The sequence below is a fragment of the Coturnix japonica genome, chromosome 15 (assembly GCF_001577835.2).
Source record: "Coturnix japonica isolate 7356 chromosome 15, Coturnix japonica 2.1, whole genome shotgun sequence".
Taxonomy (NCBI): Eukaryota; Metazoa; Chordata; class Aves; order Galliformes; family Phasianidae; genus Coturnix; species Coturnix japonica.
In genome coordinates, this window is record NC_029530.1 from 2,917,403 (window position 1) to 2,941,468 (window position 24,066).

Below are 24,066 nucleotides of genomic sequence, written 5' to 3' on the forward strand. Positions count from 1 at the left end.
TACTGTCTCATGATCTCTGCTGCTATGAACAACTGTCCTTTTTGAAAGCTACACCACTGAGAATATTACAAGATTTCAGACTGGACACTGTCCATGTTAGCAATGGCACAGATTTGTCTTTCAGGTTCTTTCATCTGTTATAACTTCCAAAGTGCTCATTCTAGTGCAAAGCATCTCACTGCTATGGAGACCTGAGTTGGGTACAACCAGGCAGATGGGGTTTTCATTGTATCTATTAATTTTCTCGTTTGTTTCTTCCCATAGTGATTTTCTGCCTGATGTGTACGCTTACTGGTTAGCCTAATTATTGAGATTGAGTTGGTTTCTGTGCCTTACAAGATTTTGGTGCATGTAAATCTGTGCATTTTATCATACTGTGAGTACTGTAACTTGTAGCCAAAGCTGCCTTTAAAATCCTGTTGTTAGATGAAGCAGGTTACTGTAATAGTTCATTAATTAAATAAAAGGCCTCTAGCTATACTTCTATACTTGTCTATTAGAGTGCTGCTGATTTGACTCATAACAGCTAAAGAAAAGTGACAAAAAAACCTTTAGAATGCATATGGAACCAAGCTATTTCTGAGTTTTCATTGGAAACAAGTAAAGGAGAGTGCAAACTGACTGACATCATCTACTTTTTCAGCCATTGTGAACTGACAGCAAGCCCAGCAACATAAAGTAGCCTGATAGGAATGCTATTCTCCAAGAAGGTTAGTGTTTGATCATTAAAGAGATAGGCACTCCAATGGGTATTACCATTGACAGTAGAACTACAAGCTGTCAAATATATTTTTATTGGAGCCTGGCAAAGATTTTGAACTGAATCTGACTCTCTCATATAACAAAAGCACTGTAAGCAAAGTGATTTCATTTTATTTATTTTCTTGAGTCGTATGAGTTGAACAGATGAAAATTAGTTTTAAATGTATTAAAGATTTAATGTCTCATTCTGCCTTCACTGAAACAAAAATCTGTGTGTTGGTTAATGTCAAAAAGGAGTAAGATCCAGGCATTAATGTGATATTGAAGAGTGTGATTTAGTTTGGTCTTGGTGGTGTCTTCTCTTACCACAATCTGATTTTCATATTATTCATGTGGGAGCATCACAAAGAGCCTTCAGCTGCTGCCTGTGACTCATCTGGCTGAGATGCAGTGTGCACATGTGACAAAAGGAAGTCCCTTCCTGAAATACTCTGTATAGTCTAAGCAGAGAAAAGAGAAAACGGAGGTGATAGGGAAAAAATGAGTGATAGATGCATAAAATAGTAAGTTCCACAATTGGAGCAACCTATATTTTGTTTTATGAGCAGCCATTACAGTACAGCTACTGCATTGTGACTGTTAAATATTTTGAACACAACACATTAAATTGTATAAAATTGCCAGGAGGTCAAACTGATCATGCAGATTTCTTTTCATCTTCCGAGTCTATAATTCTAATTGCTCTTTATTTTGAATGTTGTGCGATAACAAGCCCAAATAATCCATTTCAAGGTCCTCTGTGCACTCTTGAAGCAATTGCGGGTGTTAGAGGGAGGAATGAAAATCTGCCTCTAAAAATCAATTGTAAAGTATACAGGGGCTTCAGTGCAGAGGATTTTTCTCTCATTTTGGAAAGTAAAAAATATTTTTGGAGAGAAATGTATAACTGCTTTGTTTAGAAGGCCCCTGCTCCATTTAACATGCCATGCTATTCCATGTCTGTGGACAGAAAGAATTATTAGAATACAATTGGCTTTTGAAATGACTTATTCTTAGATTATGGGCTGTGTTCAGTTCCCACATCCTTACATATGTATATACATCTTTTATAAATGACATGTTTTTCTACTTTTTAAACACTTAGATACTGAGCAAAATTTTTCTCTGCTTTGGAAACACATAGGAGTGAAAAAGAGTGGGCAAAGATATTTCTTTCCCAATCTACCTGGCTATGTTCTGTTCTTTAGTCTGCTCTTCACTGTATCAATAGGACCTCTCCTAAACCTGTACTTCCAGGCTGTTAGTGAGGGAGCATTATTGTTGGAGCACTAGAACAGGCTGTACAGAGAGACTGCAGAGTCTCCTTGTTAGGAGACATTCAAGACCCATCTGGATGCCAACCTCTGTAACCTATTGTAGGGAGTAACCTATTGTAGGGAGCAGGCTTTAGCAGGGGGTTAGACTCAATGGTCTTTTGTGGTCTCTTCCAACCTCACCAGTTCTGTCTCTTAAAAAAAAAAAAAAAAAAAAGAAAGAAAGAAAAAAACAAACAGAACAAAGGAGGTGAATCAATGAACTGATTAGAAGAATTAGTAATTTTAATTAAATAAAGCAGACTGTATCCATTGATATATTGCATTGACGATGAAACAGGAAGACTCGAGTAACGATGGATTTTCCCATTACTTTGTCAGATATAGATTTTTCTGCTTTTCTGGTCAGCCATAGGTTGTGCAAATGCAGTTCTGCAAGAGTCTTTGTTGCCTTTTGTTTTCCTAAAGCCTGTTTTCCCTTCACAATTAGTTGTGTGTTAATTGCCTGGAAAACTTTAGACATGCTTGCTTTGCATATTGCTAATAAAAAAAAAAAAAGTTTTCTCATTACTGAATAGTGAGAATGGATATTTTTCCATGAGCAGTATCTAGGAAAGCTTTCCATCACTGGTCACAAAGCATTAGATGCCCAGGCTAGAATTTGTCTTGTTCAAGTGTTTTCACTTGTGCTTAGAGTGAGACATCAGAATTGGGACACAATACAGAGTAAAACTTTACAGGGTGATTGCGTGAGAGTTGCATTCTTGTCTTTAGCACCTGAAGGCAACAGATTGCTCGTAACTAGGGAGGCCTTGTGAAGGGTTGGAGCATGGAGCTGGTTAATGGGGACAATGGGAGAGTGGAGGAGAAGGGTGTTGACAGGACACTGTGTGTCCATTACTGACTACTGAAAGTGAAGTGTCTGAAGAGTGCTTTGAAGTGAAAAGGCTGGTGAGGCATAACATTTAATAATTAGTTACTGACCTTTTAAAGTGACTTTTACAAACATAAAGGAAATAAATAATAGGTTGAATTTAGTTTTATTTTATGAAACAAAATCTCTCTATGTTGGGTAACACTGGAAGGTTTTGGGCTGTAGGTTGTGTCAGTAGCATTTTCTGTCTTTTTGTCAGAGTTCCTGTTCCGATATGGTGCATTTGCTTCAGTCTCAATGCCATTTCCAGAGATCTGTTCCATTTAGGTCTGGAATACCCCCTGGGATTGGTGATATTTCAGAAACTGACACTAATTTACAGGATGGATCTGCACTGTCACCCAAATACAGCATTTTCTCACTGTGTGGTTGACTGTGGTTTTGAGGGTTGGCAAAGTATGTAGAATCAAAGTTTATTTTGAATGACCTGCTTTAAAGCTTCAGCAGTGCAGATGTTGCTCCAGGAAAATATTTGCATTCCTTAGTGGGTACTCCACCAAGGGACAAAATGGTTGCGAGTTCTTGTAGCTACATTTTTATTTATCTTGTTTAGAATAGGCTGCAGCAAATTGGGTTTTGCTGCTATTCTATCTGCCAAGCATAACGCAAATCTCATTATTAGGCTCAGCTAAAGGTTTGGCTTACCAGAACTGTTGTAGCACTCATGTCTCCTTCAAAGGGAAACCTCAGTGCAGTTACTTACCTCCTTGTCCTTCTGTGATTACTATTTAGATCAACTGTACACGTTGTTTCTGCTGTTCAATAGGTACAATACACAATACAATAGGTATTGTGCACTTTATTACGGAGTCTTCACGTTATTTTCCCATTCTGTCCATGCGTTTCGTTCTGCTCACGACAGATTCAGTAGACGAAGGAAAGCTCCCAACCCAACCACGTGCGGCAGCACACATTGCCAAAGCAGCGTGCTCGGCCGGCTCCGGCAGCCCCAGCTGCGGGATCGTTTGGGTGCCGGCAGCAGCTCAGCGGTACCAGGAGCCCGGTTCGGGGTCTGTCTCCTGCAGCTCTGCCCTGCACAGCGCTGGGCTGCCGCTGCTCCGTTCCCGGGCGGGTGAAGCCCCGTCCGCTGGGCAGGGGGCGGCGGCGCTCGGTTCTCCGCTCCCCTTGGACCGGGGCCGGGCCAGGCGGTCCCGCTCCGCCCCGTTCCGCCCCGCTCCGCACCCCGCTGCCCTCGGATTGGGGCTGCTGGGCTGCCCGGTGCGAGGCGGGGCTTGGGCGGTGGGCTTTATTTATCTATTTGTTTTCCTTTTATTTATTTATTTATTTATTTTTTTGGGGAGGGGGGGGATATTTTCGCGGCGTCTCCCGCGAAATCTCTGTCACTGTCAATAGCAAACGCGGCTCGCATAGGATGGGCCGGGGCCGGCGGAGGCGGGCGGGCGGCACGGACCGGGCTCCAGCCGCGCTGCATCCGCTCGGGCTGCAGCTCCCCGCCGGCCCCGAGCGCATTGAGCGGTCTGCGGCCATGGCTTTCGGAGGGGATTCTCATTCGTCCCCTCTGTCTCGTGCAGAAAGTCTGACAAGTCTATGAGGAAACTGAGAACTTCAGGAGAGGGGGAGGAAAAAAAAAAAAAGCAAAGAGAAACAAACGAGCGAACGGCAACAGCAAACCTGCCTCCGGGTTCGGATGATCTCTGGGCTGATCAGCAGCAGCCAGAGGTAAACTTTCGTGCAGCAGCGCATCTCCGGGCTGTGCCTGTCGCCGGGGCTCGGGCTGCGAGCTGAACGGTTCCTATTTCTCCGTTGGAACGAGCGGGTTTTACTTTCACAGCGTCATTTGTCTTGAAGCTAGGAGGGAGGCTAGGGGAGGGCTCGAGGTGAAGGAGTCAGTGCTCTCTCCAAAGGAAATGCTTTTTGTGCTCAAGATGACCTCTTCTGAAAATGCAGCCTCTCCAGCGGACTGGTTGTTATTTTGACTGGGAAGTGTGTGAAACTGAGCCCTAACTTCCCACAAACCCTTAGGATGTGCACTTCTGGGATTAGCAATATGGGGCATCTGTTATCACCTCTCCTCTTGAGCCTGGCAGCTCTTTTTTCCAAAGGTAAGGCTCCGCCTCTTCTGTCTGTCTTATTGCATTTATTGCATCTTGGTTCTTGTTTGTTTTCTATATGTCCCCTCTCTGTGAGTTGCCTTGAATGTTGACACTGATGAATCAAGACTGGAGGTTTTGGGACAAGTCAAGTGTTGGTGAATAAACAAAGATATCTAGATGGGAAATCTAAGTGGCAAGATGTTGTTTTTTACTGTACCCTTTTATTGGGGCGTTTGTTACCTGCAGGGTGAGTTTTTGATCCCATCGATGCTGGTGATCACATGAGCTGATAACTCAGTTGTGGATTGTGAAGGGTTTTGTTCAAGTCTGAAATCTTTGGGGTACGGGCTGCTGGATTCAGCTGCTCTGCTCTTATCAAATAAAAAAATTGATAAGACTTTTCAGACTTGGAAGTGTTTTTTACTGAACCGGAGAAATATGTGCTTGCTAGAACGTTTAAAAGCTGTGATATGAGCCTGAAGCAGGCATCTGGTATTCTGCACACTGAATAGAGTTGGAATGTCCTGACAGCATGACTTCGGAGGACTCAGTGGTATCATGTTGCCCTCAAGTGTGTTTACAGTAAAGAAAACCAGCACGTAGACAATGCACTTATTTGTGTGTGCCTTTAAAGACTCTTTTGAACTTGTCAATGATGGGCCCAGCCAAAAGGTGAATGCATTTTTGCAATAGTTAATTTAGATGATCACTCCTGTGTAAAGTAAGTTGGGACAAGCATATGTTTCTACTGAGAAGGCATTGTACATTAACAGCTATATCCTGGCAGGAAAACAAAATTGAAAGCTCCCATGTGCTCAGTCTTCAGTGAGGAATAATAGCATATGCATTTAATCTGTGAGTTTGCAAACATACTGATAAGGAGTTCTGCTCAGAGACAGATCACTGATCGAATAAAATAGTGCTAAAAGATGTCAACACTTTCCTTTTTGATTGAGCTATTTTTACTAATAACTTTTTATCCAAAACTGAACTTAACTGACAGAAGGCAGAATACACAGCTGTCTATTTCTGGGGTGGTTCCCTATTAAATAAATAAACAAATATAATCTTCCTTAGAACAGGTTGAGAAAGAAAGGAACAAAACTGTAAGTCTTCTCTGGTGTTACTTAACTGCAGTGCCTACATAAGTACAGTTTAAAAGTTGTGATTGGAAATGCATTAGCAGCAGGAGCTGGAACTCTGAGTCTTCTGAAAATATTACTGCTTTCACTTGGCACACAAGAAGCTTTTGATTACCCAGCTAGACTGTAAATCATGTACTTCATTATAAGCAATATGAGTACTTTGGACAGGCTAACAATGCAGAAAGAACATGAACTTTTTCATCTTATTTTTTTGTGTGTGAATTTGTTTCGATTTGCAGCTTTAACACTGCAATAACAGTGTTTGACTGTGATGGCAGCTTACTGAAATCTCGGAGTATGAGTGGCATTGTAGCCCTATGGAGTTCAGTGCTTTCTTTATTGCTATCTCAGCAACTATAACACTCAGATACTAATTTGTCCTTAAGTGTTACTTACATCTCCTTTGAAAGATAAACAGGCAGAAAATTGAGCTTGGAAAGGAGGTCTCTCAAGTAGAAAGAAAATGCTGTAGAAACCGATGGGTGAGATTCTTTTCTGGATATTATGAAGTCTCATTAAATCTGGTATTTCTTGAAACTGGATAGGCAAGATCCCATTAGAATTACTGGCATTTTCTGTTATTTATTTTGCACTTCAGATATCTACATGCTGCTGTATAACTGCTGGGACTTTCTGCTCTTCAGTAATACAGATATCTTCTATCTTTAATATAATTGTCTGTTACTTAGCATGAACAAAGACTCTGTCTGCACTTCTCTGCTTTAGTACACTTTGGAAAAGACCAGAGCGTTCTAGAGATTTACAGTATGAAATAGACAATGCATGAGGTTGATTCTCTTTGCCCCCTTGAAACAGATTAAAAATAAACAGCAGGACTTACTTTTTACTGCTACGGGGCATGTTTCTTTGATGCTTTTCTGTTACTAGTAGAAAAACTCTAATTTATGACATGATAAAGTTTTCCTAAAGAGATACAGAATCTTCTAACCTACAACAGCAATCAGCTGTCTATTGTGCACAGGTCTGTTGCTGATTACTCAGAACCATGGCAACACACCTTCTCACTGTACAGTTTCAGGTAATAATGTTGAAGACTTGAGAATTCTATTGCAGTTTTGCTTCGCTTTTATCTTGTATACGAAGAAAATAGCTCCAGCCTGAGAAGTGAAATGTTGTTTTCTATAAAGAGCTTCATGTTCTCATCAGAACAACTTGTCACTGATGATATAATCCATGTTTTTTAATAAGTTTTTCAGCCTTAAAATATAAATGTGCCTGTATACATACATATCTATGGAGAGAGGGGGACAGAGAGGTAGTAAGGCTGTGTAGTTGCAATTAGGGATGGGTACGTTTTGCAGCCTTGCCATTGACTAGGAGAGTTTTGGACCAGTCTAAGGGAGCTGTTGCTGGCTCTCAGGTAGCTGGGCTTGTTGCTATTTGGCATCACCCATGAAATGGAGTCCCCAAAAACCTTCGTTTAAAATGTAGCCAAGCCCAGCTGATGAGGGAACTGACACTAATAGAAATAGGTTCATTAACATGGGCATTTTGTTCCCTTGCTAAAGGGAAAAACCTTTCATTAGCTTTGCTGAGCTAGAACAAAATCTGTAGTACTGTAAACCCCAAATTTCATGCTTGGTACAAATTGATTATGTACTTAAATCTCCTTAAATATATATATAGGATGTATATTTTGAGACTTAAGACTAAGAAACCTTTTACATTATGAATATATGTTGTCAAAATATTCATTACAAATTTCAGATCTAAATTGAGAGCAGCAAAACCAAGAATACTATAGTGACTTACTGCCTGTGTTCTGATGGGCTTTCCATGTTCTTTGTCATCCTGGGCTGAAATTGTCCTGCAGGTTTCTTTCCAATGAGATCTCAGGCCTCATAGCTGCTGTTCTCATCTTTTTTTTTTCCCCCCTTGGTTTTTAGAAAACCATGGCTTGGCAAATGTGTTGGGCATGATTGCCTTGTACACCCTGAAGAGTGCTCTGTACAGGCTGTGGATGTTGTTTGCAGTGAAGCCCATCACCTGTTATGGGAAGGCTGGGGGGGGGGGTGTGGGGAAGGGGGGGTGTAGAGAAGAAACCAAAGAAACCAAACCCCTAAAGATTTAGTCTGGCATTTTGTAGTATCCTTTGAAACCTCTTGAACCCATGGATTCTTATATTACAGAATGTTTTTGTCTTGTTATGGCCAAATTTCCTCTTTGCTGCTTTACTCATTTTTTTTGTGATGATACCTAATAGCAGAATATGTTGATTATGCTGAAATACTTCAGTTATGACTTCAGTAGGCTGAATATACAGTATATCCACTGGCTTCAGTGGGAGCAGTGCTGCACAAAGAAGGAGGCAGCTGAGCTTCTTGGGTGTGTTCCATCTTCAGAATGCTGTGGGCCATTTTTGATGATATTTGTCTGCAGACTGAACTGACATTGAAGTGTGCTTTGAACCCAGTATAAATAGAAACATGGAAAATGAGAAGCTGAGGAGTGCTACAACTTGTCTTTCGGCACTACTTACTTTGTATCATTGCTCTGGAACACTGATAGCAGAGGGATGGAAAACAGAATTGTACATGAGATTAAAATTGAGGGTTATTATATTTGATTTAAGATATTTCTCTCCCCCAACCCCCCTACGGTGTCTAGATGGGAGTTTGGAATTGAATTTCAATTCATGTTGACAGATTTTGATGATGATGATGAGGGACGTGTGGTTTTTCTCAGGGTAACTGAGCTGACAATACTTGTGGGCAGACTCCTCCCAGGCACCTGCTGCTCTCGCTGTGCAATTGGTATGTATAGAAAACACACTGCATGCTGATTTCAGATGGCTGCTACTTAGGTGATCATAAAGTACCAGTATGGTCAGTAAGAGTATTTCTCTTAGGCTCTGTCTGTACACAGAAATCAAAACAGGTTAACTTGAAAATACAAGAGATAGAAGAAATCTTTCTAGCTTAAGGTTCAAGCTGTTTCCATTAAAAACAAAGTTCTTGTACTTTGCCTCAGCTGCACTGAACTCACTGTCTTCTGAGAAATTATGTGAGGGAAGGGGAAACTGAGATGCACGTTGATTTCTGTTTCTTGCCAGCGTATTTCTGGGAGAAACCCAGTTCTGGTTTCTTTTAGAAAAATAATAATTTCAGACTAAGCTAAAAAAAAATTCTACAGCTAGACCCATGTTTTATTTGTCAGCTGCAGTACTGGCTTAATGTGATTTGGCTTCTAATATTTCCCTGTAATGTTCTCATTTTTTACTTGTGTCTTTTCTATTATTATTTCCTTGGGACTGGCAGGCTTTGTGACACCAACCAATGTTTTGGATGTTAATAAAAGCAGCTTTATTAAATAAGGATGAGTTTTATTTAATAAAAGAATCGAAAGATAACCTGACTTCTCATGCTGCATTCACATTAAATCAACCTCCTGAGATTGTTGTGGATGCTACATTTAGTGGCAGTCTTTCACTGGTCCTGGATGCACAAACCTGACTCCAGACAGATTGGTTGCAGAAAAGCTTCAAGAGGTAACTGAGATTCATTGCAGGTTTGGTTTATAAAGTGTTACATTAAAATACTCGATTTTCACCCATCTCCCTAATGTTGCCAGCTGCAATATCAATGGCAATTGAAAATGAAGTGGATTTTAAATACTTCAGAGATGTTTAGATAATGCTGATTATTATGAGTGGATTAAGGTTCATATTTGAGTATGTTGGGCTACTTTGGCCTCCTGTGTGGGGAGAAAGTTTACTCTAGAAAGACAATTCATTCCTTCTATTGGATAGGCTTGGTTCCAAAGTAGGGTGCTAGTCTGGTCCTGCAGAGCTAATGAATTGAAAGCCTTCATACTCCAAAGTGTACAGCCTGTGTGCTGTTTGGGCAAGCCTCCATTTTTCCTATTTAGTAGCGCAACTTACACAAGAAGATGACATAACTTCCAGGTCTATGGTATAATATATTTGGGCCCATCTGTAGGTCCACAGTGGGTGTGAACCAGAGCATATTTAAATCAGTGTATCTTTTCATTGCCTCTAGTAAGCTTTAATTCAGAGTGTAGACAGTTTTCTGGTGCAGTGTTGTTCAGACGTGGCCCACACACCAGTAGTGATTCATGGAACATCTGAGCAGTGTTGTGAAACCAGTGCCAGACATCTCATGCATGCAAGCTAGAAAAGAACATGGAGAAAATAAACGTAGAAAGGATGCATTCAGAGTGCATCCTGATTTCTTTGGTTGTAAGCTAAAACATTTGTGACAGTACTGTGCAAGATGGTCCATGTTTCTTTCAGAAATGTTAGTTTGTTCTTGTCCTTAAAAGGTTTGATGAAAAACCACTGTAGTGAGGCTAACTGTAATAATTTAAGGTATATTTCTCTGAACTGCTTATTACCTTAATACTTTGGACACAGCAGTTGATAATGTGAATGTTTTTAATCTACTCCAGCACAGGTTTGCTAAAGTCAGCATTGAGTAGTGGCTCAGTGAAGCAAGGTAGTAGTCTACTTGAGTTGCTTATGACATCTGTGCTGCAGGGTCAATTAACTTCCTAAGAGGCTCCTACTGTATTCTCTGGGGATGAATGTTGGCTTTCACACTTCTTGACTTGATTTTCTTTCTTTCTTTCTTTTTTTTTTTTTTTTAATAAAGATTTCTGGAGGTAGTTTTCTGTATTGCAGATGATAGATTGCCCACTTGAAAGATGCTCAGCAAGATGTGCTCATTTTTAGTTCTTGTACAGCCCATGTAGAAATGGTTGGCAGTCGCTCTACTTAGACCAATGCCATCCTTCTTAAACTTTACAAAATGTAGGGCGTTTCCCTTCCTTCTGCAGTCAGTTCTTTCTTATAGGCCCTTCTAGATCCATCTTTAAAGTTACTTAGAATTGACCTGAAAGAAATCTTGATGTTGTTTCAGTGGATTGTATCTTTACAGGAGTTTGCTTGTGTTCATAAGCCTGTGCTGCTGGCAAATGATGTCTTGATACAATCAACAATATGGAACTTAAGGCAGAATCAAGCAATCCTGGTTCTGCCCAGTGGAGGGCGGAGGTTCAATGTACGTTCTGTAAGTTTATTACCACATTTAGTTACTTTGTAAGCAGCGCAAGTTGAGTATTTCTAGTTTTCACTGCTCTGTCATGTTTACACCAATTTTCTTTGCCTTGTTCTGTTTAGGATCTCTGTTAACCCAGATCAAAGGAGTTAGGTTCTTTGTTATGTATCATCTTTGCCTACAGAATTTGGCTCAAATGAAAATAACTTGAAAAACTTATTTTAGAATAACTTGGTCTAGCTTCCGTAGAAGAGGATGGAAAAGGAGCATTTGCAAAGGAGGTATCTCCTAATCTAATAAGCATGTTAGTGCACATCTCATTGACTGACTGGACCGTGTCATCTAGATTCTAGTGGCAAGAATGCTTTTCCAAGAATAATGTATGCTTCTCAAAATCTGTCTTTGTGAGCTTTGTGGTATCCCTGTTAGTGACAGAGCTGTTACGCCTTCAGTGACTACCAAAAGCAGGGTATTGCTTTTTAAAGACTGATACACTGATTTCCATAGATCATTTGTTTGTTTACTGTGGGTTTATCAGTTAAGGTTCTTTTATTCCATACCCTTGTCCATACCACTGGGCAAACAGTTGTACAGGGATCATGACTTCAGCTGTGCTATACTCTCTCCTTTGTGGTTGACTGTGTCCCCTACAGCACTTGTCTGATAAGAGATGATTTCTTGCATACTGAACACTTGTGCACAGTAGGATTCTGTTATATACTTCTGACTCTTTGACACCATCTGCCCACTAAAGTGGTTTTAATGGCTTTCTACTGAGCCAGGCTGTACTACAGCCCTGACAGCATGCTCCTTGTTCTTAAAAAATAAACAAAATCTCTTTAGAAAATCTATCTGTGAACACTGGCTTCTGTAAGAAAAATGTTGATTACATACCACTGCATATTCTGGAATCAGAAATATCTCCTCTTGATGAGTGTTAAAATAGGAAAATGACTGATGGTGCCAGGTTGGTTTGTTGTTGTTTTTAACAGTCTTATTAAGCATTATTTCTTGCCCCTCACACCCCACCTATGGCGGGGTGGATCAGATATTTCTGTGCATTTACAGAAATGCAATAATTTCACCTCGTTGGCATGCTCTTCTTCTATGAAAGCTGAGCAATGCAGCAGTTTGCTATGGTGATTTAGGTGTCAGGGTACCCGCTGGCTTTCTGTAACCTTTGGAAAATTACTTCAATTCCCTTTGTCTTCCCCTTTGTCTACTCTGAATGCAGGTTCTTTAGAGAAGGAACTGTTAACTTGCTGTTTATGTAGCACTTGCCCCTCTTCTCAGATGAGATGTACATTTTACCATGCTAGAAGTGATTAATTACTAATGGCTTAGTTACAAATTGGAACATAGCATTCTGATTGCCCTGGTCACTGGACAGAATTAAGAACTCCGAGTTTTGTTAGAATAGAAAATAAGAGCATGTTAATGGAAAACTAAAAATGAGATGAAAGTTCTCGTCTGAAGCATGTGTTTCTTTTCTATGCCTTATTCTGTACTGCTGGTTTGTATAGGGAGTTAATACAAGATATGAACTTCTGTTTCTAGCTGCCTGTGTACTAGAAAATAACATATGCTAAGACCCAATAAAAACAGTCTTCTGTGATATTATGTTTTGAACTTTTCAGTAGGCTGAGAGATGTGCAATGCCTTCATCCCAGAGAGGGGAAACTAAAAACAACAAAGGAAGAACTTCATGGCAGTCATAAATCATTAGCTATGAAACTTCACATTGGAAAAGACATTTACCTGTGGAATACGTATTTATTTATTTAGGAAACTGACAACAGTTCCAAACAGTCATTTAATAAAAAGTAAAGAATAAATGCAACTATGATGTTTTTGAATGTCATCTTTACTGCCTTCAGATTTTATTTTTATTTTATTCTTTATCAGAGTATCTGCTTCTTGGCTTTATGACTTGCTTCAGGTAGACAATATATGGATGGACAATGTCCATCACCAGAACAGTCCCAGGTAGTCAGATGTTCCTTACGTGTCTATACTACAGCCCATAACATTTGATTTGAATTTATTAAAACAGTACCAAGTTCTATCCTTATAAATAATATAATTATCTTAATGTTAAGTAAAGCATTTTGAATCAAGGAGGCGCAATCGAGTCTGCACAAAATATCTGAGAGTCAGAGCTGTTTTTGAGGTGATTCTTATGAAATTTAGAAACATCTCTAGTGGAGGACAATGGGAATTTTAATTTTTAATTTCAAACTAAAATATCAAAATGTCAGAACTAACCATAACGTAGATCAAACTTAATTCCACCTGTCTATTGTAAACTCATGTTACAAGCAGGCAAGATGGATTTCTGTTTTTTTTTTTTTTTTTCATAATTGTGTATTGCTTTTTTTTAATATACCTTCCTTTGCATAACAGAAGCTCTTACACTTTGCAAATGCCTTTAGTGTCCTTCCTTGACCTGCTGGCAAAAGGTGAAATTGATGTGGGTTTTGTTTACTCCTCTGTTGAAACAGATTGCAAAGCTCTTCCAAACAGACCTTGCCTTCTGCCCTGGTGCTGGTAAGAAAAAACGTGGGTACTGCATTATGTGGTATTACAGATACCCTGCAACTTAAGGGAAAGTGATAATGATGTAGTATTTTTTTCTGCAACTAAAACTGTGTTAAATGCTGTGAAGATATAGAAACAATAGATCTTTTGGAGTCAAGGTCCAGATTTAAGGAGGAAATGTGGTTGCTGATCTCAGTGCCTTGGGATTCAGCTATAAAACTCCAAACTGAAATAGATACTGCTTATCTATATGCTTGGATGTTTTGAGGAGTGAGCTGAAAGGGTTTGAAGTGATCTTATTATTTTTCATCCAGCCAAAATTCTGCAGCACTGATAGAGACTGCAGTATGATATTGAAGATCACGTGGGTATTTCTGGGAAGAAATTCGGACTTTAATTCCTAGCCCCAGTCATGTAGCTGTGGTCACTTTCAGTTACCGCCAATGGCTGCTGTTTCAAGTGTTTCCAAAAAGCTGAGCATCCCCTTTTCATAATCATGGACCTGGGCCAGCCTAGCAATTTCTCTTTGGCTTTCTGTTCTGTATTGAGCTTTACAGACCACTATTGTATGAGATTTCCCACATCTGCCTATCATTCAGGCAGTTCCCATTTCTTAGTCACTTGTTTTTTTTCTTTCCTTATGAACTGGAGCTGTGACTAAATTGGTTAGTCTTAATGGCTCATCATATCTTGTGTGGGCTTCCTGTTTCCGACCCCTGTTTTCTCTTCCACTGCCAGAATGTACACACTAGTAGACAAATGCCATCTGGGAATTGTAAATCTGTCATCAGTACTACTGCTATAGTTTGTGTGTGTAGAGATGTGAAGACTATTATAAGGGCTGACTAATCTGCATTGGAGTTGTAATTTTTTAAAATGATGTCCATCTTGATTCTTGAGGCATCCAGCTTTTGGGTCAAAATCTGTAAGCTCACAATGGTGTTTTATTTTATTACAGCTCAGTGGTTAAACCAGCATGGGGTTAAATGGCTGTTTGAGCCATGGACCAATACCTAATTAGTCCTTGATGGGATTCAAGTAAATATTTTTGTTGTGTGAAAGCAGTACTGTTATATTTCTTTCTAAATTCTTTTTAAGATGTCAGCATGTAGCCTTAAGGATGTGAGAGAGAAGTAAAGCTTGTCAGCTTCCTTGCCTGCACAGAATTAGTCTGAGCCTATTGGAAATGAAAGGTTCAGAGAGCACAGATGGAATAGATTGAAGTAGCAGCTTTGAGTGAATTGAAAGGGCAAGTTTACTGGCTAATAGTGATCTCAATGGGCAGAAAGATACCCAATAGATACAGATTGTAATTGTCAGACTTTGTAAAGTCCTCGAAAGAACTGCTCAAGGCTTTTTGCTTTCCAGTCCCAGCCTATGGTAGCCTTTTTTTTTCTTTAATTTCAACTAAGATATCTTTTATTCCCTTGTAATAAAGGTAAAACATGGAAGAACGTAATAATTATTGGATTACTGAGGCACAAACTTTTCTCTCATTGGTTGTCTGATCTCTTAAGATAACAATATTGTACAGATGCATCTATTTAGAGATTATTTCTTCATTCTGTGGATGAAAGCTAGATTTGCAGAAGCATTTTAATTTTAATTTAGGCACCAAAGTGAGTAGTGAGATGTTAAGTTAGTCTCAGCATTTTGATGTGTGCTTTCAAGAAAGTCCATCCAGAAATGTCACAGTGGGAGGTAGTGAATGCTGAATGCTGCGAACCCTCCCACACCAATCCAGGGAGCAGAGCAATAGAAAATCTGGGTCTGAATCATCTGACAATTTTACTACAGTTCCCAGCTCAGTGGACAGAATCTTGGCTGGACTTTAAGGACGCTGATACAATATTAGGAACTATTAATATTGCACCAAAATTTAATAAAGTGATCTTTTAAATTTCAGATTCAGTTGGCTTCACTTAAAGAAAAGAGTGATCTCATACTTAACAGTTCTATTTAAACAGTACTTTGACTTAAACCTAGAAAAGAAGTGTAGACTCTACTTTTTAAATTTTTTTTAAAATATGTATTAATCTCTTCAAGTTGATCTTTAAGAAATGCAATGAGCTGTTTGAAATTTATATACCATTTTATTATATAAATTTCTAATGCCTCAATAGGAGACAGAAAGTGAATAGTGGACTGGGTTGCCAGTCTATGGAAGGTGCAGAATCATTTCATATTGTACTGTTGTTTTCATAAACGACAATGTGCCTTTGTTTTTAATTCAGATTTTGTTTCACTGTTCATGGTTATCTTCTGCTGTCATATTAAAATCTATTTTGAAATTCAAAGTCACTATCAATACAATCACTAATACCTAAAATTCTTCAATCTCTCCAAACACCTACTGTTCAAATTACAGAAATTAGGGTAGTTTTAAAGCCATCTTAAACTGATTTTACAGTCATCCCCTCTTTAGATATTAGAGCCAAGACTGAATTTTGCCTAAAGGCTTGAATTGATAACAGAAGCTTTCTACCACAGCCAGTGTTTTTGCTATCAAGTCTTCTCACTTATCCTACCAAAAATTTTCCTGTAATCTTAGCAGTTTCATATATCCCTGTAATGTTCTTAAAGCAATACAAATACCAGGTAAGATTATGGGAAAAATACCAGAGAACTGTAGTGTATGTCCTGTCTGCAGAGGGACTAGAATTTTAGGAAGAACAAGATGGCAATAAATGATCAGAACTGTCAGTGGCCTGGGAGGGTAGGAGCAGTATCTGTGCTTAATCAGTCCTCCCCTTGCATCCCATTGATTTCATTGTTCTTAGGCCTTTCATTGATCACAGAACTGAACAACCTTCTCCTTTTACTAGGGTTAAACAAACTACCGATACCATGCTAGGTAGTTTGTTCTCATTCCCAAACAAAGGTTTTACACATATTGCATGCACTGTAAAATCTATATCTGCTTCCTAAAGTTAAATTCTTGCTACACTGATTCAGGGCTGGTTAATCTCGCAATATCCACTTCATTTTTGGAGTTCCTCTTCCCACAAATCGATGCTCCCAAAAAGAAAGTGGTGCTTGTTTTTCCTCATTTTGCTTTCTTACACTAATTTCTTATAATTTAGAGCATATCATGAAGTCAGATTTGTTTCAAAGCTGACCAAGCTTGCAGTTTTCAGATTATTTTTTTTCCCCTCTTACTTAGATATCCACAGGCCTGCTATTTTTCTCATATGCTTAGAAGCTGCAGGTGGGTGTGCTGATTGCATACCATTTCAGAGGTGCTGGCTACTGAGACATGATTTAAGACACTAGAATAATTCAGTAGTTTCTCCTGTGAGTTCCCATATGGGCATATTGTTCAGAGGCAATTTTCCCTGAGGGGCTGCTCATCTACATAACCCCATAGTTAACGTGCCAAAGACCTCCTGTTTGCTTAGTTTTATTCTTTTGATGGAGCAGAAAGAAAAAAAATGTTGGTAGAGATTCATTTATCTGTTTTTGGGATATAACATAACATGTTCATAGAGTCTCCATTATATTAATGTGGCATATTAATGCTGTTGGGTGCAGTTTTGATAGGTTTCTGGTTTTGTTTTTCTGCACTGAAGACATACGGGGATGTAATGCTGTCATCTGGAGTTGAGAGCTAAATGCTAATAACCATATTCATACCTAATGAATTCTTGACTGCTTCCTCGTGGTTGAATACAATAGATCATTGCATGAAACCATTATTTCTAGCATCTGACAGCTCCTGCACCATCATCAGAGTGCTCACCTATTCCACATATCATCTTTTCTTTGCTAACACATCTGATAGGTTTGAGCACAAAGCAGAATATTTAAAAAAAACTTATATTAAGTGTATTAAAAAGGAATATGTGAGGCAGTGTAATGCTATTAGAATTTGATTATTAATTCAGGAAAAAAAAAAAAAAAAAGAGCAAAATTAACACAACCTTGGCTGAAGTTTATAGCTTTGAAGAAAATGGGGCCTCAGAGGAGCAGTAAGGACTCAGGTTTGATTAAAGTGGGATTTCAGAAATTCTCTGCACTGAATGAAATAAAAAGGTATTCAATTTAATTAGATAGTACTGTGGAGGGAAGAGAGGTATTTCTCACCCATTGGCTTTCTATACAGCCTTTAAAACATGGAGTACGTCTGTAACAGTTTTGGTAGACTTATTTTTTCAACTCAAGGGAATTATGCTGGATTTATAACTTTCTGATAACTTTCCTTAGACAGACTGGGGAATGTTCCTATTAAAGCACACAGACTTTCTGGAGTCCAGCTCTGCAAGTTTTTTTTTTCCTGATGAGAGCAGTTCATGTTGGGATCAAATACCTTTGAGGGTGAAATGTTCAGAAGGAAATGCTGATTTTTCTCAGGATTTCCTGTGCTGCTCTCTCTAGATAGCTGCTTGTCTGTTGTGTCAGAAGATGCCCACAGAGTCTGGAGTCACTATACTAATGAAGCTTCTTTTTGCTGTAATGCAGAGAAAGAGACACTATTCTTGGGTTATGCCAATATTAGTGATACAAAATTTAGTTCCAAAAACTTATAATCAAGCAGAACTATGCCTTACTGTTGTTTAGTGCTTTTGATCAGGTGATTTCAAGCTACTTCATGAAGAAATTTTATGCACAGAGAGGCTAAAAGAACTCAGGTATGAAAACTGGCACAGCCTCAGTAGACTGGCTCGTGCTTCAGATGTAGGTTAATCGCTTTGGATTAGCATGGCAGCTCATGGGTCAGAATTTGTCTTGCTCTTAGGAAATTTACCTTTTTATTTCTTGCTGAAGAGCCTGGTTAAAATCCATTAAGTATGGACTGAATGGCTTATTTCTCAAAAACTTGAAGGTTTGCTTGAAAGAATGGAAGTTTGGAGTGCTTCATGTTTTACTCTTGACTGGTTTGGATGTACAAAGAGTGTTTAAGAATTCTAACAATGAAAGAAGTGTTATACTGTTTAAATGTCTTGATCTTGAGATGGAAACAGTTGTATGTTTTCCAAAATGTATGGCTATTCATGTGTGTTTTTTTCTCTTCACTATAATATTAAACTTTGCTGTCTAAAAACTTAGATTAATCCAGGTATTCATTAACAGAAACAGAAGCAAAACATTTTAAGATAAATATATTGTACCAGTAAAAGAAGCATCTGCAATCCTTTGTTAATAATAGCCCTCCCACTACCTTTAAATATCTGACTGTGGTAGTGGTTTATGTTCAGGAATCAGCTGTAGCAATTTGTGTAATGGAGAAAGCAACTGTTACGGAGCAGTGCTGAATGATCAAATTTTATTGGTTCATAAAAACCTTGGAGGTTAATAACTTTGTTTTGTGAAACAGATGCTTAATTCTGAGCCTGGGCAATTGCCTCTTTTATGTTTGGAGAGGAAAAAAAAATGGATGTTTTGGATTACAGTTGACTGTGTAATTGTATAAGACAGATGTATTAAATTAGCCTTTCTCAAAGCTTTTGGAGTTCTGCCCCTCTGAACTGTAAATTTTACTTGACTTTCTCATTTACAGGTTGCACGAGACCATTCTGTGCATGTTTTGCTTGTCTTGAGACAAAATATTCTGAATTTGCTATGAATTTACAGACATACATATGGGTAGAAGACAAATTCTTTAGCATCTATGATTCAGACTATGAAGTAATAGGAGAGAAAGGAAGGAACCCTTAAAAAGAAGTGCTCCAATGCTTTTGATTTGCCTAAATCCAAAACTTGCTCTCTATATTTAATGTTCCAGTTTGTGCCACAGCCTGCTTTCAGTCTTTGAGTGCATGAGGGCATTCTGCATGCATTTAATGAACCAGGCACTTCTGAAGTCTTATTAACAATATCTCAATTGTATTTGAGCCCATGTCCTCATACTCTGCTGATGAAAACAGGACAACCTTTTATAAAATGGGATGCTGTGTGTGTGAAGGTAGCAAGTGTGGAACGTAGTTTTCATCTGATTTTCAAAGAACCCCTACTAAATTCAGCTATGTCTCACCTTTATGTGAAGGTGGAGCAGTTTCCATGGAATTACTATGGGTTTACTTTGCCTTAACAGGAAACAGAATTTATTCCCTTGATTTTAACAGGAGAAACTTTAAATAGAATCACTTCTGCCTCCACAGCAAGTACATTTGCTACATGTGCTTTCCCTGCTTCCATTTCCTGATATGCTAAGCATTTTCTGAATCTATTCCTCAAAAGCTGGCATCTGTTTTTGACTCTAAAAATGACCTTATAAGTTTGTGCTCGAATTACCTGTTTTATGTTCTCATCTCTCCAATGTATCAAGAAACAGAACAGGAATTTCTTATTTGGAGGGAAAATCTTTAATAATATTTGTTTCTTGTTAAAATAAAAAGTGGACGTTAAAAATATTTTTCAGTGGAAGTGCCCACTAATGAAATAACTGTACCATATAGCAGTTTAAAGTACAGGTAGCTTGTAACAAGAAAATTAACGTTCTCCAATGACAGTAGGAGAATTTATGCTTTCGAAAAATTAATCTCTGTTGCTCTCAGGAAACTGAAGATTTCTGTAACAGTAACTTGTCCTAAGAATGGAAACTTCTTTGACTAAATGCATTCTTATGTAATTATAACCTGAATGTATTCTTGAGACATTTTCAAAGGATGCTTCTAAAATTTCCTCTGATGATAGTAGAGCAACGAATTCAATTAATTCTGGATTGAGTGCTTATTCTTGAGGAAGAATTTGATTCTTGAAGACCTCTTAAGAATGAAAGTGTAATACAACATCAAATTTCTTGAGATTTAGCGAGATCATTTTTCACAATTAGAGTTAACTGATGGCATTTGAAGTCAGTTTATACCAGGTCTGAATCTGGCTCTTGATCCTGGAGATCTTGTTGAAACTAGGTGTTATTATTTGTAGGAATATTCAATCAATTTCATTGTTTTTACTCATGCCAATGGAAGAGGAAGCAAGCTTGGCATTGGCTTTTAGTTTTTTATTCTGTTCTGTAGTAATTAAAGAATATTTTGTGTTCACAAATGGGGAAGAAAGCATATATATTGGCCACAACTGTTTTTCTACTGCTCACTTATCTGCCCTGCAAACTAACATAATGCTCAAAAATGATTCTTCTTTTGGGTGATTTTTTCTTATTCTTTGGAAAAGTTGAAATCAATTCTGATGGATTTATTAATGGCTCTCTTAATTAGTTTGTTAATGGCTATTTTTGCAAGACTGGCTGCGTAAGTCTTATTATTCCCTGCTGGTTAGAATATAACTATTATTGATCTTTATGCACTGTGCTAGAGAAAAATACATACAGATTTACTGTTAACAAAAGAAGCTTTTGAAGTTAACTCATTCAGATTTTGGGAGTGCATTTGTCTATGTCTTATGAGTTATTATTGCTAATGGGAGTCATACATACAGTGGGAGTCGAAATCAGCTATTAACCTACATAGCAAGCTGTGGAGTATTGTAAATCCTTCCTGTCTATGTTATGGTGTGATCCATTTGTGTGACAAGCAGGATGAAGATAAAGTAATCATGTATCTTTCAGACTGAAAGACAGCTGGGAGAGAACAGGCACAGCGGGGCCTCCGCAAAGATGAAAATTCTACCTTCCTACCAGTTACGCTGTCTGCTTTGTACCTTCTGACAGTGATTTTCCTCTAAAATACTCCTTTAAACATATTTGAGGAACCTTTCATTAGTTGTATTTCATTTGCTTGCATAAGGGAACTGTAAAACTCTGGCAGTCTTCCTGCACTTGTGGCAAGTCAGTGCTGTTATTGATCACTGAGTTGAAGAACAATGAGAATTAAGTTCAGGACTTTGATTAATACACAACGCATCTTTTATCTTCACTAGATTAGCATAATCGTTGTAGTCTGCGAGTGTATTTTCACTCTTTCTGTACCCTTCTGTAGCAGTCAAGGAATTAATTGTGCAAAGTGAGGAGATGATTATTTGTTAAGAATTTTGTTTTGGTTATTAAAATCTCACTCTCCTGCTGAGCCTGCAGTAGAGCCTTGCCAAATGGCAGGAGTAAATCTAGGAGTTGGTGATACAAAGCTCTGAATAATGGTAGCTGATTATCTTTCTCATTTAGATATAAATTTCTTCCGATTAATCTGGAGGAGACAAATGGTGGGGCAGAAGAAAGCAGACTCTTCCCACTGTTCTGGAAGCCTGAAGCTGTACAGATTAAAGTGGTTTGGTGTGAAGGTACTCAAGAAGGAAAGGAAAGGAGATGGAGGGTAAATGTAAAGGTTATTTTTCATTTGGAAAATAATTTCAATAGATAGAACTTGTTTCATGACAGCTGTGCTAGTCTCACTTTATTCCAAACCTATACTTAAATTTCCCTGGCTTGGCCTTGCCCATTTGTATTTCTAGGGGAATAACTTCAGTCTCGTGTTTGCTTTCCAGTGTTTCAGAAACCTTTATAGTAGGAACACAAATTACAGAGATGAGATATTCTGACCGCCTTCAGTTGAAGGATGCCAGAGGCAATCAAAGGGCTACTCGGCGTAAGGAGAGATGACAGCATCTCTCCACACGTAGAACCATAAACACATCTGTGGAAAGAAATACTGTGAAGTTTGTTAGCTGATAGTTATGGGTTTGCTCTTCCTTATTTTCTAAGGCAGCAACACGGGAAGGATTTTCTTAGGTGAGTCTTGGGATTTTACTGTGAATGAGGGGAATATTCTGGTTACCTTTTTCTCTTCAATCACAAATCCACAAAACATTCAAACTTAATGGTGTATCAGCCTTTGCTAAGCCATATTCCCTTTTCATACAACAGAAAGTGCACAAGGAGCCATGTATTACCAATGCCTCACCAAGAATAAATATATCAATATATCAGAATATCAATATATATATATTATTATGGTTTGCAGAGCATTATACATACCCCTGTGCTACTTTTTCTTCTGTTCTGCTCTGTCTTTACACATCACTAGTGCAGTGTTTCCTCTGCATCAAAGAGATGTGGTTATAAGGCACATGCTCTGAACCTGTGTAAGCAGAAGCTTTCATTTACTGTCTACCTTTAGGGTACACTTTATTTCACTTAGAATAAATTATCATACGTTTATCATTAGTTTGCAAGTTATTAATGTTAATATAAACAAATACATGACACACATCTTCATGAAGATTACCTTTAAATCATGTAGGGAGTATAACAAGCACTTCTGCTTGTTTTATTTTTTAAAAGAGATGTTTTCTGTTTCTACATACATGTATGCAAATGTCAAGAAACTTGCCTTTGATTCTTTGTTAGCTCCAGATTAGGAGGGGATTATGAGCTAAGAACAAAAAAGTCCAACAGCAGGAAAATCAACAGCCTATACAACTGAAGACAGTGGAAAGCAGAGTATGTTGAAGTCTTTAGTTGGTAAACTTCCTGCTTCATGGGTTTTAATGAGGAGGAGATAGTATGGTCCCAGATCATTTTTCTCCTTTACTTTCATTTCTCTGTAAAGCTGCAAAGCATTTCTCCCTCCTAGTGTTCATCTTACCCCCTGCTTCAAGATTGTTCTCCAGATTCTTCTTCCTCAGAGGCCATCTGAGGAGGAATGCTTGCTCTGAATGTATGTTTTTACTCTTGTACAATATTAGTGTGGAATCTGCAAAACAGATTCAGGTCTTCTCCCTCTACAGGCTGTCTGTCCATCTGTATATCATGCATGTTTTGCTCTTAAACAGAAAATCCCTTCTAACAGCTGTGATCATTCATGCATGAACGCAGCGTTTCTTCCCATTTTACCAAAGGCTATTGTGAATATCCTACTGGAAAACGCTGTGCAGTAGTACTGATAGGCATGATTAAAACTATGGTTATGTTCTTCTGCTGCAGAATTGGCCATCTCGTGCTATTTGATACTTCTCAAAAGTTATGGATTTAGCTATGAACTGCACTTTCATTTATTAAATTAAAAAAACCCACAACTTTAAACTTATGTGGTTGTGGAAGAAGCTGAGCATATTTGAGTCTTTAAGGCTTATATATGAAGGCAAATAAAAAGAAATCCTTAATATTTCTTTGTAAGTTATTGCAATTCATACTTCGTGAGACAGCTATAGCCTCAGCCTTTTTTCTCCTATGAGATGTATTGAATCTTCAGTCCTTACTTACAGGCTTAAACATTAGAGCCACAGTTGTTTTCTTTGTGACTTACTGTTTTGGGTTGTAGAAAGTGTTCAAGGTCACTGGAAGTCTCTGCTGGCAGTTTAGCTCCTTGTTTATTTTTCTGCAAGTTGATTTAGACAACAATATTTATTATAATGCCATCAGCATCCTTGAGTAAGGAGTGTTATAAGAACATAGCATGCTATACTGTTTAGTTATTGACTTCATTTCTGGACTGTGCAGTCAAGAAGTGC

General features: G+C 38.4%; 1 protein-coding gene across 3 annotated transcripts in view; it reads left to right on the forward strand.

The window, feature by feature from the left end:
• Positions 1-4,253: 4,253 nt before the first annotated feature.
• The window catches only part of TMEM132D (transmembrane protein 132D), a 176,336-nt gene continuing 156,523 nt past the window's right edge, over positions 4,254-24,066 (forward strand). The window contains exon 1 of one of the 3 annotated variants that reach the window (XM_015878477.2): positions 4,254-5,012. In XM_015878477.2, coding sequence (XP_015733963.1) covers positions 4,934-5,012 — 79 coding nt within the window. In that variant the 5' untranslated portion in view covers positions 4,254-4,933. The remainder of the gene's footprint in view (positions 5,013-24,066) is intronic. The other 2 variants (XM_015878476.2, XM_015878479.2) reach the window with 2 other exon arrangements.